The sequence below is a fragment of the Equus asinus genome, chromosome 22 (assembly GCF_041296235.1).
Source record: "Equus asinus isolate D_3611 breed Donkey chromosome 22, EquAss-T2T_v2, whole genome shotgun sequence".
Taxonomy (NCBI): domain Eukaryota; kingdom Metazoa; phylum Chordata; class Mammalia; order Perissodactyla; family Equidae; genus Equus; species Equus asinus.
This window is the reverse complement of record NC_091811.1, coordinates 20,500,537-20,518,597: the sequence shown is the minus strand read 5'-3', so window position 1 is coordinate 20,518,597 and position 18,061 is coordinate 20,500,537. Positions and strand designations below refer to the sequence as shown.

General features: G+C 37.3%; 1 protein-coding gene across 1 annotated transcript in view; it reads left to right on the top strand.

Annotated features, from left to right (window-relative positions):
• The first annotated feature begins 337 nt into the window (after positions 1-337).
• LOC106837423 (pregnancy zone protein-like) overlaps positions 338-18,061 on the top strand; it is a 54,102-nt gene continuing 36,378 nt past the window's right edge. Inside the window, exons 1-8 of the mRNA XM_044756313.2 lie at positions 338-1,103; positions 3,907-4,090; positions 4,878-5,031; positions 5,191-5,243; positions 5,808-5,828; positions 6,280-6,448; positions 8,112-8,196; positions 11,010-11,133. Of these exons, the coding sequence (XP_044612248.2) occupies positions 1,021-1,103; positions 3,907-4,090; positions 4,878-5,031; positions 5,191-5,243; positions 5,808-5,828; positions 6,280-6,448; positions 8,112-8,196; positions 11,010-11,133 (873 nt within the window). The 5' untranslated portion in view covers positions 338-1,020. The remainder of the gene's footprint in view (positions 1,104-3,906; positions 4,091-4,877; positions 5,032-5,190; positions 5,244-5,807; positions 5,829-6,279; positions 6,449-8,111; positions 8,197-11,009; positions 11,134-18,061) is intronic.

The following is an 18,061-nucleotide window of genomic DNA, read 5'->3' as shown; positions in this document are numbered from 1 at the left end:
GGGGTGTCGTGTACATTATCTTCACTTCTCAATCTTTCAGATCATGTACAAAAATGTATGCCAAAAACAAAATATACCTCATCCACAGAAGTGCCTGTTTTTTATCATGTCTTATACTTTAAACTAGTTCTCTATTCAAAACATATACACTTCCATTTTGTAGAAACCTAGTTATATGAGTCTAACAGGGTGGATTTTTCTTATTTTCAGCATTCCATAAAAACAGATTCTAACATACCAATTAAGCAAATAGGATGATAAATCACTAGTGATAAAATATCTTTAGATTGCTCAAGGTAAAATTAATAAGAATATTCATCAAATAAAGGTCATTTCCTTAGAGAATAAAATAAATTAATTGGCTTTATATTCTAGATGTTAAATGAACTAAGAAACAATAAATATATATTTCATGGGTTGTTATACACAAATGAACTATCATTTTCTTTATAAACGATCAAGTATAAGGGTAGCTATAAAAAGCAAATTTAAGCTATTAAACAATGGAGAGGTAGTCTTCAAACTTATTTTGCTTAAAATCTTGTGATAAATTTCTTTTTTTTGTTTCATTTAAAGAACTATATAGGATGAAGCTTGGGGGAATATGTGATGCACCCTGGACTACCAAGGAGGGATTTTGGATATGTATTTATATTAATAGCTCTGTAGAAAAAAAGAAAAAGGAAATCAAGAATATTGATTGATCTTATCAAAATCATGTAATTTATTGTTTTTTCTTAAAAATAACTAAAGTACCAAGCCACTGTAGCCCCAAAGTACTGTTTTTTTCAAGCATTTAGAAAATTTGAGACAGTGCATGAAAGAATACTGATGGTCATGGAAATGATTTGGAATTGATTTTTTTATATTGAAAGTAGTTAATATGTTACAAAAATAAATGGCTGGCAGTTTACTTTAACTGCCCATCAGGTAAAATAAAAACCAGTGATTCTGGAACAAGAACAGAGTTCAAGGAATCACGGGCTCAGACTCCCATGAGTTTTTATTCCTCTCCACACCATGAAGGGAAATCAACTGCCCAATCCAGTCTTGATTCTCCTTTTCCTGCTCCTTCCCAGAGATGCTTCAGCTACTTCAAAACCGTAAGCAACATTTCCAGAACTTCTATTGTCCTCCTCTTTCCCATTGTGTTATCTGCTTCTTGATCTCTGTCTTTTTATTTATTTCCTGATCCCCTATGAAATTATCCATTGTCAAAAGGGCTGGGGGGGGGGGGGGGTCAGTAAGTTGTTATTGTTTATGTGGAAAGTGGCATACTCCAATTCTAGAAAACTCAGAGACACAGGCAGTAATATTTATGAAATATTCACCAAATAATAACACAGAATTCAACAACAATCATCCAATAAGAAAATAGAATTACTACCCCCATAAAAGGACACATTCTTTATTGGCTCCTGAAAAGGGCTGCAGTGTCCTGGTCATTGTGAAGTGACTCAGTGTCCTGTTTTCCCCAAGTCAAGGATTGTCAAGATGGATGCATGACCTACAGACAAACCAGGATTTGCGTGTCAGTTCACTCAATCCTTCAGCAGACCTTTAGGGGTTGGCGTTAAGTCTTGGGAATACACAGAATAACAAAATGTGGTCCCTGACTTCAATATCTCACAACATAGAAAAGAGAGAGAAGGTGCACAGAAAATGAAATACAGTGCAAAAACAGAAGCAGGCATTGCAGGATTCTGTGAAAATGCTCGCAGAGAAAACCCAGCTTTTCATGGGACTTTATATGTGGGACAGGGCATCACCAAAGCCTGACAGAGAAAGTTGCTTTTTTCAAAAAAACAACAACAAATTTTATTAATAAAAAGCACACTAATTTCTTCATACTAAAAATCAATTCATATATGAATTGAGGTCTCATATACATCATAAATTTAAGTTACGTTCAGGAGTCTGCATTTCTACAGAGAAGTTAAATATAGTCACAGTTTCTTTGAACATTCAGAGAAGATTTGCTTTTTTAAAAATTACTATTGAGTTCATAATAGTTTACATCAATGTGATATTTCAGTTGTACATTATTTTTTGACTGTCACCACCTAAGTGCTCCCCTTCACCCCCTGTGCCAACCTCCCACCCTACTTCCCCTGGTAACCACTGAACAGTTTTCTTTGTCCATGTATTTGTTTATATTCCACATGTGAGTGAAATCATCTGGTGTTTGTCTTTCTCAGACTGGCTTACTTCACTTAGCATAATTCCCTCTGGGTCTTTTCATGTTATTGTAAATGGGATGAATTTGTCTTTTTTCTGGCTGAGTAATATTCCATTGTGTGTATATGCCACATCTTCTTTATCCAATCATCAGTCAATGGGCAGTTGGGTTGCTTCCATGTCTTGGCTGTTGTGAATAGTGCTGCAATGAACATAGGGGTGCATATGTTACTTTGGATTGTTGATTTCAAATTGTTCGGGTAGACACCCAGTAGTGGTATAGCTGGGTCATATGGTAGTTCTACTTTTAGTTTTTTGAGAAATCTCCATACTGTTTTCCATAGTGGCTGCATCAGTTTGCATTCCCACCAGCAGTGTATGAGGGTTCCCTTCTCTCCAACATTTGTCATTTTTAACGAGAAAATTGCTTTTGAAGTAATTCTTATGATGCAAATAAAAGTCTTCCAGATAGACAAGGACACTTCAGAAAGAGAGAAGCATGGGCAAGCGGAGCGTTGCAAAGTGCAGCATGTTTGGGTGATGATAAATCATGGGCAAAGAGCGACTGGATATTTTCTTCTAGGTATATAAAAGTAATATGCCAAGTGATAAGCCTAGGTTGCTTGGTTTGTCTTCCAACACCACAGAGTGAAAGAAAAGAAAGAGCTAAGGCTGCTTCCAAAACAGTAGTGAAAAGCAATTCAGCTCCTCCCCATGTATTAAATGTTATCCCTTTAGTGTTTCCTACAACAAAGAGATCCATGATATCATCCATATGAAACCCAATACCACATACACTCAGGTTCTTAATGGTTTCAATAATGACTGATTAATCACATTTTTTGTTACTAAAAAAATAAAATTTTTTTCAGCCTTATTGACATATAATTGACAAATAAAATAATCAGATATTTAAAGTATACACCATGGTGATATGATATACATATATATAGTGAAAAGATTTCTCCTCATCAAATTAATTGACACATCTATCTCACATATTTACTCCTTTTTTTTTTTGGTAAAGACACTTAAGTTCTACTCTCTTACAAATTTCAGTTATACAACACAGTATTATCAACTATAGTCACCATGTTATATATTATATCCTCAGACTTTATTCATCTTATAACTAAAAGGTTTTATACTTTTACCAAACTCTCTCTATTTCCTCCATCCTCCAGGCTCTAGCAACCACTTTTCTACTTCTGTTTCTATGAGTTTGACTTTTTCTTTGAGATTCCATATATAAGTGGTACCATGAAGTATTCGTATTTCTCTATCTGGTTTATTTCACTTAGCATAATCCCCTAAAGGTCCATCCATGTTGTCACAAATGGCAGGATTTCCTTCTTTATTTTTAAGACTGAATAAATTCAATTATATATAACACATTTTCTTGATCCATTTCAAATTTCTGAATTTGAAAATTATTTCCAGCCAAAATACCACAACTCATGAATTGCTTATCCACAGCTTATGAATAGGTTTACTAATATCATGAGGATGAATATTTCCACAACACAAGAGAAGTAAATTAATGTTTAACTTGTTGGGGGTTTCTGAGTTTCTAAGGTCTTTTGGATTGGCCTTTGAAGAATACACTCTTGCTGGAATCCAGCTCTGTTCTATGATTGGTGATGATGGCAAAGATGATCTAGAAACCAGCCACAGTAAAGACATCTTTCTAATCCCTCCATGATTGATCCAGACGCCTCTTCTCTGCAGGCAGTACCTGGTGCTGGTCCCATCACAGCTATACTCTGGGGTTCCTGAGAAGGCCTGTATCTTGCTTAATCACCTGAATGAGACCGTGACACTGAGTGTAACTCTGGAGTATGGAAGGCAGAGCAGGAACCTCCTCACAGACCTGGTGACAGAGAAGAACTCCTTCTACTGCAGCCCTTTCATTGTCAGTATCACTTCTTGGGATAAGGGAGATCATTAGAGAAAGAGCATATGAGTTGATGCCTTGTGTTTTGACCTCCAATAATAATAAAAAAAAAAAGCATAGTGAAGAAAAAATGAGATGTACAGAGTGAATTTCAAATTAGAGTCTAAAAATGAAAGGTCTACTGAGTATGCTTACACAATATTTACAAACACAAGTAGTGCAATATACAAAAGGAAATAGCAGTTATAGGAAGGATTTCGTTTGCTCTTAAAGTAAACTTCTGAGGTAAATGATGTTCATGCCATGTCAGACATAAACACTGAGCTTCATAAAGTTAACTGATTTATCTAAAATTTCACAGATTATTGATGGTTAATGTACTCTCCTTGCAGCCCTTTATTACTTAAGGTATTAAATATTTAGTTATAATACTGGCTTACTACCAATGACAACATATAATATTGTTGATCACTGGAAAATAAAATCTAACAACTATTTTAATACAAAATTTATTTTAATAACAAATATTTTAATTTTGCAATGAAAATGCAAGCATTTTATTTCCTTCCCTGTCCTGATTGATTGAAGTTCATTTTGTTGCGAAGACATTGTCCCTTTAATTAAGTCAATGAATTGTTACTGTCATGTCACAGAATTATAATAATCTATAAAACAGGAGACATAATCCTTGACCTTATCCCTTAATAATTCTCATGGAACTAACCAGAGAAATGAGAGAATCATAAAGGCTAAGACATTCAGAAGTGGGTCTGAGCAGATTCTTCAGCTCATTTCTGTCTTACAGATTCCAGAGTTGCCATCTTCTTCAGCGTTCATTACTGTGGAGGTGAAAGGACCGACACTGCAGTTCATAAATAGAAAATCAGTGCAGATAACACAAGCAGAGAGCCTCGTCTTTGTCCAGACAGACAAACCCACCTACAAACCAGGACAAACAGGTATAAGGAACCAAAGGAGCAAGGGCAACAACTTTAAGGGGCCGAGGTGTGGTTCTCTATTAATTATTCTGCAGTCATGGAAATTCTGCATGTTGTTATCTGTGTTACTGCCCTGAATTCCTATTGGAAGCTTTCATGGGAAAAATCTCTGTGTTTCAGTGAGATTCCGCATCGTCTCTGTGGATGTCAGTTTTCACCCTTTGAATGAAATGGTGAGTCTCATAACAGTTGGTGAGGTTGAGGGAAACAGGCCAAAATTTAAAGCCCATTCTTTTGGAGAACCTGAGACCAATATGAGACACTTAAATCTACCAGAGAAAGATCTCATATGGGTACCACTGCTGGAGAATAAGGGAGATCAGTTCATCAACTACATTCTTAAATTAAATTTTCAGTTGAAATTATCCTCCTAAAGATCCCAGCAATTTTTATGGAACAAAAGAAAATCAGTGCCTCTGATTTCTTTCTTAGAGAAATGGAGAATTTCTCAGAGATAAATATCATCTGCAAAATAAACATTATTTGGACCTTTTTACCTAACTATAGGTTTTCTCAATGGTACGTTCTTTCATAAAAGGAAAGCCATGACTTCTTAAGAGATGTATGTCCCAAACTAAACACATGAAGTGCTGTGGACCAAACTGGGGCAAATTTCCTTGTTTGGGCGAGAACTACACAGACTCACTTCCTCTAACCCAGATACTCTATCGATGCTGATATCATGGTTTTCTCTTCATAAACTCTATCTCATACTCATTTTCCTTCTTTCTTTTCAGTTCCCAGTGGTTTACATTGAGGTAGGTAATAAGTATCTCAATTAGAATGAGGGTTTACTACAAACTATGTTAAATTGCTTCTCTCCACGTCCTCCCTCCTCTCTAGCACTACACCAAAACTAAACAATTTTCCCTGTCTACCTTAAATCCTTTGGAGAGTGGATAAGATGTAAATGAAGGAACGAAATTCCCTAAGATGATGCAATTCAGTGACTCTAACAATATTTCTGACCAAAATGGATATGCATAATCTCAAAAGAGAGGTATTGTAATCTGTACTATCTCATAGCTGGTAAACTTATTACTGTTTTCTGTCTAGAATTCCTCGAAAACTTTTGCTAATACCTTTGGTGCCAATTAACCAATCATCTATTATCCAGATACCAACGTCACTCTCCCTGAAAAATTGTCTTTCTACCCAAAAGTATGTATTTCAATTGTTTCTATCAACTCGTAATGTTTTTACCCTTAGAATCCCAAGAGGAACCGAATTTTCCAATGGCAAAGTCTCAAATTGCAAGGGGGACTTAGCCAGCTCTCTTTGCCACTCTCGGCGGAGCCTGCTCTGGGTCCCTACAAGGTCGTGCTGCAGAAGGAGTCAGGGAGAAAAATAGAACACTCCTTTGAGGTGATTGAATATGGTAAGAATTCTGCATGAGTCCGAGACATTCATGAAATTAGAGTATTAAGACTGGATAGTTTTTACACAAGGTGGCAAGCAAAAATCTAGCATACAATCATTGAGAATTAGCAAGCTTTTTTATTTGCTTAAATATCTGCTAAGCACTTTCCACACACTATCTCATTTAATCCTCACAACAGCCATCTGAGGCAGATACTATTTTATCTTCATTTTACAAATGAGCATATCAATACTAGAAAAGTTAGTAATTTACCCAAATCACAGAGCCAATAAGATACAAGAGAGCTTTTAATAGGTCCATTTGACCCTATTCAAACATGAATTTTTAACCAATACATTGTGTTATCTACATGCGTCTGTTGATCTCTATCCTATAACTGAAGGTACTTCCTAGGATTATCTCCTGGCTGTCTATAACTACACCTATACTACTATAATCATAGTAATCAGACACTGGAGCCATCTTATGAGTTATCAGTTATGTGGATTTTCTAATGTAAATTAAATATATCATGCCATGGATGAGGAGACCCATCATAAAAACATGATTCCTAAAACTCACCAGAACTGCCATGAGGATTACAGAACAGGGATTTACCATAGGAATAACTAACCTTATACAACTGTGGGAGAGGCTGGAAAAGCAAGGATCCAGGAGAAGGAGTTGGTGGATCAGAGGAAATTACTAACCAGTTCTCCTGAAGAATTGGTGGAGATGGATAAATCAGAACTTTCAAGGACACCTTCAGCTGCCAGAGTGGACCACAAAGGGAAACTGATAGAATAATCTGTGTAAGGCCGTTGCCTCTTCAGATCTACCACTACAATATTTCTTTAACCAAGGTCTGATGGTGAGCTTAGGGCCTCTGTTAATCAGCAGGAACTAGCAATTGGGAAGAAGAGCTGGACACAGATAGGGAAAAAATAAGGACATATTGGAATCTAATGGCCCCTCTGCACCTGTTGCCACACCTAACCATGATGATCTTCAGAGACTAATGGTGTTGCTTTTCTTCCACCTTTGAAATCTTGAAGAAATTCAGCGAAGGAGATTCCAGGAAAGTTAACATGGTACAAACTGCCCCCGCTTATAAACAGTATCTCCTTTGTCAGCAGTGGCCCTTCCCTCCTTATTGTAATTGAAGCCATTTCATGTGATCCTATGTTATAAGGTTCTATAATAGAATACTTTTCAGCCCTGGTGGTCTAGTTAAGATTTGCTGTTCTCACCACTGCATTGGCCTGGGTTCAACCACCCATCTGTCTGTGGTTCCACCAGTGTGTCTGTTGTCATACTGTGGTGGCTGCATGTTGCTGTGATGTTGAAAGCTATGCCACCAGAATTTCTCAAATACCATCAGGGTCACCCATGGTGGACTGGTTTCAGCAGAGTTTCCAGACTAAGACATACTAGAAAGAAAGACCTGGCCACCAACTTCTGAATGGCCATGAAACCCTACTAAGAGCAGCAGAGCATTGTCTGATATAGCAACAGAAGGTGAGAAGATGGCACACAATGACCAGGCAGTGTTCTTTTCTGCTGTACACAGGGTCACTAGGAGTCAGAGTCAACTTGATGACACTAACAGCAAATAGAATCATTACTAATATTTGCAAGATCTCCTCCTCACTCTCACCTCTTTCTCTTCTATTGATAACAGTTTTGCCCAAATTTGAAGTCCAAGTGAAAATGCCCAAGACAATTGGTTTTCTAGACAAAGAATTTGTGGTATCCGTCTGTGGCTTGTAAGTTGCATTTTTTCATCTCATTTCTATTTCCCTACTCTATTTGTATTGCAAATAACTGTTACTGGACTTTGAAGTATTTAATTAGAGAAAGAATGACTCTGTCTCCAACTTGCCTGAGCCCTGATTAAAGAGCAGAAGTGGCAGCATATGACACTTCTCCTAATAACAAAATCATTTACTGAACACTTAAAATGTACCAGACAACTTTTTTTTTGAAAGATTGGCGCCTGAGCTAACATCTGTTGCCAATCTTCTTTTTTTTTTTTTTCCTTCTTCTTCTCCCCAAAGCCGCCCAGTACATAGTTGTCTACTCTAGTTGTGAGTTCATCTAGTTGTGCTATGTGGGACGCGGCCTCAGCATGGTCTGATGAGCAGTGCGATTTCCATGCCCAGGATCTGAACCAGTGAAACCCTGGACCAGCAAATTGAAGCATGCAAACTTAACCACTCGGCCACAGGGTTGGCCCCACCAGACAACGTTTTAAGTGCCTTGCACTTATTCATGTTTTTATTCTTACAACTAACCATGTGAGATGGAGATAATTAGTGTCCTCAACTTACAAATGAGGAAAATATAACACACAGAGGGTAAAAAACTTGCTCAAGTTCCTGCAGTTAGTAAACGTCAGACTGGAATTTAAATCCAACGGTTTGTCTCCAGACCCCGAACTCTTCACCACTATTCTGTATTGCCTCTACAATTAAAAAAAAATCTAGCTTCACGAAGCATTTATATATCGCAGACACTGTGCTAAACTGAACCCAGCCATCCAACTCTGAAGCTCCTGCTAATAACTTCTGTGTTGTTCTGTGTCCTAATATCCCCATTTTTTTATTGCTTCCAATTTCTTTCCTTTTTTTTTTTTTGAGAAAGATTAGCCCTGAGCTAATATCTGCTGTCAATCCTCCTCTTTTTACTGAGGAAGACTGGCCCTCAGCTAATATCAGTGTCCTTCTTCCTCTACTTTATATGTGGGACGTGTGCCACAGCATGGCTTGCCAAGCAATGCCATGTCCGCACCCCCAGGATCCAAACCCCCGAACCCCGGGCCACCGAAACAGAATGTCTGAACTTAACTGCTGCGTCACTGGGCTGGACACTGCTTCCAATTTCTTGAACTATGCAAAGTTAGAAAGCAGCTAAGCAGACCATCTATCTTAAATGCTTAATACATAATATAAAATTAAAAATTCCTGTCATATTTCTTTCACCTCTGATTGCTTTTTAGTACAGTAGTGCATCCTCCGCATGCACTGAAGAGGCATAATTTCCTTCCTGCTTTTGAAAAAGGCGTGAGATACATTTTCACCCTTTTCATCAGTTTTAATGCTTTAAATTTTTCCTTTGGAGGGAAAGCCTTCTGATATAGATTTAAAGATAGGATCCAAAAAAGTGGTTGAAATTTAGCAGAACTTACAGAAATTTGGGGGAAAAAACTATAAAAAAGGAGAAGCTTGGGGCTGCTGAGGACAAACCTCACCTACTTCGTAGTTTGTATTAAAGCAATAAGTTTCAAACTTAAATGTGCCTCAGTATCTATGGAGGTGTTTAGTCAAAATATAGATTTCTTGGCCTCACATCTAGAGATTCTAATTATAAATCTGAGGACAGATTCAGGACTCTGGGTCTCAATACACATCTCAAGTATTTTGAATGTAGGTGGTCCAATGAGCATACTTTAAGAAAGAGTAAACTAAGTCATCATGTCTGTTCAGGCTCCTGTAACAAAATACCACGGATTGGGCTGCTCATAGAGAACTGAAATGTATTGCTTACAGTTCTAGAGGCTGGGAAATCCAAATGATCAAGTTGCCAGCATGGTCACATTCTGGTGAAGGTCCTCCTTCTGGTTCATAGCTGATGCCTTTTTTCTGTGTCCTAATATGGTGAAGGTGCAAAGAATCTCTCTGGGGCCTCTTTTACAAAGGCACTGATCCCATTCATGAGGGTTCCACCCTCATGATCTAAGCATCTTCCAAATGTCTTCACCTCCAATACTGTCATCTTTGGGGATTAGAATTTCAGCATATGAATTTTGAGGGGATGCAAATATTCAGACCATACCACATCATATCCTTCCATCAGATTTGGCAGAATCAGATTAAGTCATTATGATACTGTTCATTTTTAACATTTTTGTTCTGTAGCTAGAGCTTTCCCATTTAACTTCTCATTTACATTCTTAAAATACATGTGAATTAGGGAGGACTTAGAAATACACTTTCTACAAATCCTGAATTTTTTCCTTAAAACAGCTTAAGAGGTGTTGTCAAAGCTGGAATTATAACAGAAAAATCTGACAGCAGAAAGAATTAAATAACACAGCCTTATAGTAAAACCTCAACTGAGAGGCAGGAAAGATCTGAGAAAAACTATGTTGTTAATTTTCCATTTGGAAGTATTTCAAAAAGATTTATGGCCCGGAGTTCACCGGTTTGGATCCCGGGTGCAGACATAGCACCGCTTGGCAAAAGCCATGCTGTGGTAGGCGTCCCACATGTAAAGCAGAGGAAGATGGGCACGGATGTTAGCTCAGGACCAGTCTTCCTCAGAAAAAGAGGAGGATTGGCAGTAGTTAGCTCAGGGCTAACCTTCCTCAAAAAAAAAAAATAGGATTTAGTAAGTATTTTCGCTTAGAGTTAGATAATTAAGACAGTTTCAGAATAAGCACTTCTAAAGTACAAATGCTGTGGGGGGAATACAATTACTGTAGATGAACAAGATGGATATATGAATGGATCGATTCATGTAAAAAAATCTGAGTTATTTATATTAAATATCTTTTTGTATGACTGCTTTATTGTTATAGATACACATATGGAAAGCCTGTCTCTGGTCTGGTGACAATTAATATATGCCGAAAATATTCACGATACTATTCCACCTGCCATGGAAAACATTCACAAAGTATCTGTGAAGAATTCAGTCAACAGGTATGTGGAAATCATTCTCCTCAGGACACTAACACTAGATCTTGTTTTCTTGTGGATTATAGAACAATAGAGAATACAATACAATACAGTATTGTATTGTGAATACAATACAATGGAGAGGAGTGTTTGAAATAGTGACCTATGAAAATTGTAGAGTAAAAGAAACATTGTAAGATTGCCTGGCAATGTTAGGAGCCCATTTGAGGGTTTAGCTCATGGATTTATAGTGGTATTTATTTAGCCAGTTTTTTAATTTCCTTCCAACAGTGATCAATATGCTAGGTGTAAGGGCATAAAAGGATGTGGAAGTATCCAAAGTTGGCCTTTATCAACAAATAAAAAAAGAAGAATGTGGCAGACGTTAAGAATTTGGTTAGTGGGAGAATCAAGTGACATGCTGTGTGATCTAAAATGCATATGGAAGAATATGAAACCAGCATTGGGTTGAGGAGAGGGAGATTTAGAGGGACAGTGGACCGGAGGCTGCAATTACATCAAAGAAGTGTAATACGAATAACTAAGGGAAACAGCAGAAAGTAGAATATGTCATATTAAAAAATGTATAAACTACTGACTTCAGAGGAAGAAGACATAAAAGTTCAGAGTGTGGCAGCGTGAGTGGGCAGTATGAATAAAGGTATGGAAAAAATATTTACCAAAGCTGCAGAGAGCAAACAAATGAAAGGCTAGGGTGATGATTATGATGATTAATGTCAAGAGAAACATTGATAAGCAAGATAAATGAGAGGAATCTAGCTGCCAAAATCTTTAATATATCAGGGAGATTAGAATTAATTTTCACTTTCAAGTGAGTCATGACATCTCTATATGAGTAAATTAAATATGTTTAAATTTTATTATCCAATATTTTCATGTAAATAAGTACAAAAATGAAAACAAATCTGTATTAAAATATAGAATTCCATATTTAGCTTAGAAATCTGATTATCATAACAATTCATCTAGTCAATGAAGATATATGTTTTACTAATGTTCTAGATGTCAAGAAAGTACAATCCTTAGTTGATATTTATGTGTAGGTGGTTACAGAGGCTTCTTAGAAGATGTTATGTCTGAGTTGAGTTTGGAAGAGCAGTAACTGTTGGCCAAGAAAAGAATGGGAGAAAGAATGTTATCATTTGAGGAACAACACATGCAAAGAGGTAGAATTACAAAATGCTGTGGGCAGTGACATCACCACCATGGTGGAGTGAGTTGTTCCCTTAGCCTTTTCCCTGTAAGTCACAACAACTAAATGGAAATTCATTAACCAGAAGAGGCTTCACTGCACTGCACAACAGGACTTCTGAGAGATCCACACAGCTACATCTGAAGGTGGGTGGACTGGATCCCCAAGAGGCAGTGGGACTATGAGAGCACACCCCTCACTCTCCCTGGCATCAGCCACCCAGGTTGTGGATGCTCACACAGTGCCCGGCATGACTGTAAGAGCAGGTGGGGATACCCCAGCTTGCGTGAAAACTTTTGGAATTGCAGCCCAGCCCATGGGACTGCCCACCATGCTGTGGCAACCACACCAGTGGAAACACTCTACACTGAGTGGTAGCAGCTCAGTCCCTGGGATGGTGCCCATCCGCTGAAAACAGTGAATGTGAGAAGGCACCCTGTTTGCTCAGAGGTGCGCCCATCCATGAGGCACAGCAACCTAGGGCAACCCACCAAGTGGTGGCTCAGCCTCTGCGTGGGTACCCCTCACCCCCAGCACAGCACAGGCAAGAAGGTGCCCTGCTCACTCAGAAGGTGCCCCTGCCTGTGGAGCATAGCAGCCCACAAAACCTACAAAGTGGCAACTCAGTCCCCACATAGGCACCCCTCCAGTATAGCATGCAGCAGCTCATCCAGTCTGTCGCTGAGCAGAGGCCTTGCCTACAGTGCATGACCCACCCACCCAGCACAGAGGTCCTGTCCATGTGAGCACCACCTTCAGAGTGGCTGCAGCCAGCCAGCGCAAACAGAGAGTAGTTCTACCTGTACAACTTCCAGCAGAAAACACAGCTCTTGCTCCCCCTCAACCAGCAGTGGCAGGTGGTATCTGCAACCTGATATTATCACAAATGCTCTGGAAAAGACCACTTTATCAAACACCATGAAGAACTACAGTAACGTTTCAGAGAAGAAGGAAGATGATAACTCTCCAGAAACCAATCCTGAAGTCACAGAAATTTACAATCTAAATAACAGAGAATTCAAAATAGTTGTCATAAAGAAACTTAATGAGGGGCTGGCCTGGTTGCACAGTGGTTAAGTTTGCACATTCTGCTTCTCGGCAGCCTGGGGTTCTCTGGTTCAGATCCCAGGTGTGGACATGGCACCACCTGGCAAAAGCCATGCTGTGGTAGGCCTCCCATGTATAAAGTAGAGGAAGATGGGCATGGATGTTAGCTCAGGGCCAGTCTTCCTCAGCAAAAAGAGGAGGATTTGCAGGAGTTAGCTCAGGGCTAATCTTCCTCAAAAAAAAAAAAGAAAGAAAAGAAACTCAATGAATTACAAGAAAACTCAGAAAGACGGTTTAATTAGCTCATGAATAAAATTAATGAGTAGAAGGAATACTTCACCAAAGAGATTGAAATTCTAAAAAAAAAACAAACAAACAGAAATTCTCAAGTTGAAGAACACTATTAATGAGATAAAAAATAATCTAGAATCCCTTAAAAATAGAGCTGGCATTATGGAGGACAGAATTAGTGAGTTAGAGGACAGAAATATAGAAATGTTACAGGTAGAGGAGAAGAGAGAACTAAGATCTTTTCAAAATGAAGAAATTCTTTGAGAAATATCTGACTCAATTAGGAAAAGCAATATAAGGATTCTAGGTACTCCAGCAGGAGAAGAGAGGGAGAGGAGACCAGAGACAGAGAAACAATAGCTGAGAACTCCCCAAGCCTGGAGAAAGAACTGGACTTACAAGTACATGAAGCCAATAGAACTCCTGGTTACATCAATGCAGAAAGACCTTCTCCAAAGCATGTAATAGTAAAACTGGCAAAAGTCAATGGCAAAGGAAAAATATTGACAGAAAATAGGCAGAAGAAAATAAACTGCAAAGCAACCCCTATCAGGCTTTCAGCCAATTTCTCAGCAGAAACCTCACAGGCTAGGAGAGAATGGAAAAATATATTCAAAATACTAAAAGACAAAAACTTTCAGCCAAGAATACTCTATCCAGAAAAACTATCCTTCAAATAGATTGGAGAAATAAAAACTTTCCCAGATGAACAAAAGCTGAGGGAGTTCATCGCCACTAGACCTGCCTTATAAGAAATTATGAAGGGAGCCCTCCTACCTGAAACAAAGAGGCAAAGGTTTACAAAGCTTTGAGCAAGGAGGTAAATAGTCAAACAAAATCAGAAAATTGGAGCTCTCTATCAGAACAGGTTAGCAAACACTTAATTATAACATAAAAGACAAATGGAAGAAAGCATAAAAAAAACCATACGCACTTCCATTTAGCCACAAACTCACAACACAAAGCAATAATTTGTAACAACAATAACTCAGAAAAGGAAGAGGAAAGGGATGGAACCTGCTTAGGCTAATGGAGATAAGAAGCTATCAGAAAATGGACTATTTCATCTTTGAGATCTTTTACACAAACCTCATGGTAACCACTAAACAAAGAGTCAGAATAGAGCCTCAAATCATAAATAAAGAGAAAACTTAGAAAACCGTCAAACCTAAATGGCAGTCAGAAATACGAGGGAAGAGAAATGGTGGAAATATAGAACAACTGGAAAACAAGAGATAAAATGGTAATGTTAAGCCCTCAAACATCAACAATCACTCTAAATGTAAGTGACTTGAATTCTCCAACAAAAGACAGAGAGTGGCTGGATGGATTAAAAAACAAGACCCAAGAATATACTGCCTCTAGGAAACACATCTCATCTCTAAAGACAACCAGAGGTTCAGAGTGACAGGATGAAAGACAATACTCAAAGAAAATGGCAAGCAAAAGAAAGCAGGTGTTGCCATGCTTATATCAGACAAAGTAGATTTCAAGATAAAAAAGACAATGAGAGACAAAGAGGGACAGTACATAACAATAAAAAGGACCTTCCACCAAAAGGAAATAAAACTTATGAATATATATGCACCTAACACAGGAGCACCAAAGTATATAAAGCAACTATTAACAGACCTGAAGAGAGAAACCCAACAACACAATAATAGTAGGCAGTCTCAACACTCCACTTACATTGATGGATAGATCATCCAGACAGAATGTCAACAAGGAAACAGGGGCCTTAAATGAAACACTGGACCAGATGGCCTTAATAGATATATATAGAACATTCAATCAAAAAACAGCAGAATACACATTTTTCTCAACTGCACATGGAACATCCTCAAAGATAGACCATATTATGGGGAACAAGGTAAGCCTCAATAAATTTAAGAAGATTGAAATCATATCAAGCATCTTTTCCAACAACAATAACACTATGAAAATATAAATCAACTATAAGAAAAAAGCTGAGAAAGCCACAAATATCTGGAGACTAAACAACAAGCTACTGAACAATGATTGGATCAATGAAGAAATTAAAAAATACCTGGAGACAAATGAAAATGAAATTATATCCTATTAACTCTTATGAGATGTAGGAAAAGCACTTTAAGAGGGAAATTTATAGCAGTACAGGCTCACCTCAACAAACAATAAAAATCTCAAATATGTAATCTTAATCTACACCTAACAGAACTACAAAAAGAAGTTCAAATGAAGCCCAAAGTCTGCAGAAAAAGGAACATAATAAAAATTAGAGCAGAAGTAAATGAAATAGAAACCAAAAAAAAAGAAAAACACAGTAGAAAGGATCAATGAAACTAAGAGCTTGTTCTTTGAGAAGATAAATAAAATTGACAAACCCTTAGCCAGACTCACTAAAAAAAAAAAAAAAGAGAGAAGTCTCAAATAAATAAAATTAGAAATGAAAGAGGCGTAATTACGATGGATACCAGAGAAATACAAAGGATTATAGGTGAATATGGTGAAAAAATATATGCAAACAAATTGGATAACCTAGAAGAAATGAATAAATTCTTAGACTCATGTAACCTCCCAAAACTGAATCAAGAAGAAATAGACAATCTGAATAGACAAGTCACAAATAAAGAGACTGAAAGAGTAATCAAAAACCTCTCAAAAGAAAAAGTCCAGGACCAGATGGCTTCTCTGGAGAATTCTACCAAACATTCAAAGAAGATTTAGTACCTACCCTTCTGAAACTGTTCCAAAAAATTGAACTGGACAGAGCTTTTCCTAACTCATTCTATAAGGCCAACGTTACCCTAATACCAAAACCAGACAAGGACAACACAAAGAAGGAAAATTACAGGCCAATATCACTGAGGAACATAGATGCAAAAATCTTCAACAAAATATTAGCAAACCAAATACAGCAATACATTAAAAGGATCATATACCACGTTCAAATGGGGTTTATACCAGGGATGCAGGGATGGTTCAACATCGGCAAATCAAACATTGTGATGCACTACATTAACAAAATGAAGAATAAGAATCACATGATCATCTCAATAGACGCAGAGAAAGCATTTGACAAGATCCAACATCCATATGGTAAAAACTCTCAATAAAATGGGTATAGAAGGAAAGAACCTCAACATAATAAAGGCCATAAATAATAAACCCACAGCCCACATCATACTTATGGTGAAAAACTGAAAGCCATCCCTCTGAGAACAGGAACAAGACAAGGGTGCCCATTCTCACCACTCTTATTAGACATAGTACTGGAGGTTTGGGCCAGAGAAATTAGGTGAGAAAAAGAAATAAAAGGGATCTAAATTGGAAAGGAAGGATTAAAACTCTCACTGTTTGTGAACAACATGATTCTATATATAGAAAACCCTAAAGAATCCATCAGAAAACTATTAGATATAATCAACAACCACAGAAAAGTTGCAGGGTCCAAAATCAACATACAAAAATCAACTGCATTTTAATACACTAATAACAAACTAAGAGAAAGAGAAGTAAAAACTACAACCCCACTTTCAATCACAACAAAAACAATAAAATATCCAACAATCGACTTAAGCAAGGAGGTAAAAGATCTATACACTGAAAACTATAAGATATTATTGAAAGAAATCAAAGAAGACATTAAAAATGGAAAGAATTTCTATGCTCATTGATTGGGAGAATAAACAGTTGGAATGTTTAAATAGTTAGATAGTTAAAATGTCCATATTATCTAAAGCAATCTACAGATACAATGCAATCCCACTCAGAATCCCAGTGACAGTCTTCACAGAAATAGAACAAAGAATCCTAAAATTTATCTGTAACCACAAAAGACCCTGAATAGCCAAAGTAATCTTGAGAAAAAAAGAACAAAGCTGGAGGCATCACAATCCCTGACTTCAAAATACACTACAAAGTCATAGTAATCAAGATGGCACACAAACAGATGCACAGATCAATAGAACAGAATTGAAAGCCCAGAAATAAAACCACACATCTATGGACAGCTAAAGAATGAAACTAGATCATTACCTTACACTATACACAAAAATTAACTCAAAATAGATTAAAGACTTGAGTGTAAGACCAGAAACTATAAATCTCCTACAAGAAAATATGGATAGTATAATCTTTGACATTGGTCTTAGCAGCATCTTTTCCAAAGCTATGTCTACTCAGGCATGGGAAACAAAAGAAAAAATAAGCAAATGGGACTTCCTTAGACTAAAAATCTTCTTCAAGGCAAAGGAAACCATGAGCAAAATGAAAAGACAACACACCAACTGGGAGAAAATATTTGTAAATCATGTATCCAACAAGGGGTTAATTTCAAAAATCTATAAAGAACTCATACAACTCAACAACAAGAAAACAAACAACAGATCAAAAAATGGCCAGAGAATATGAACAGACATT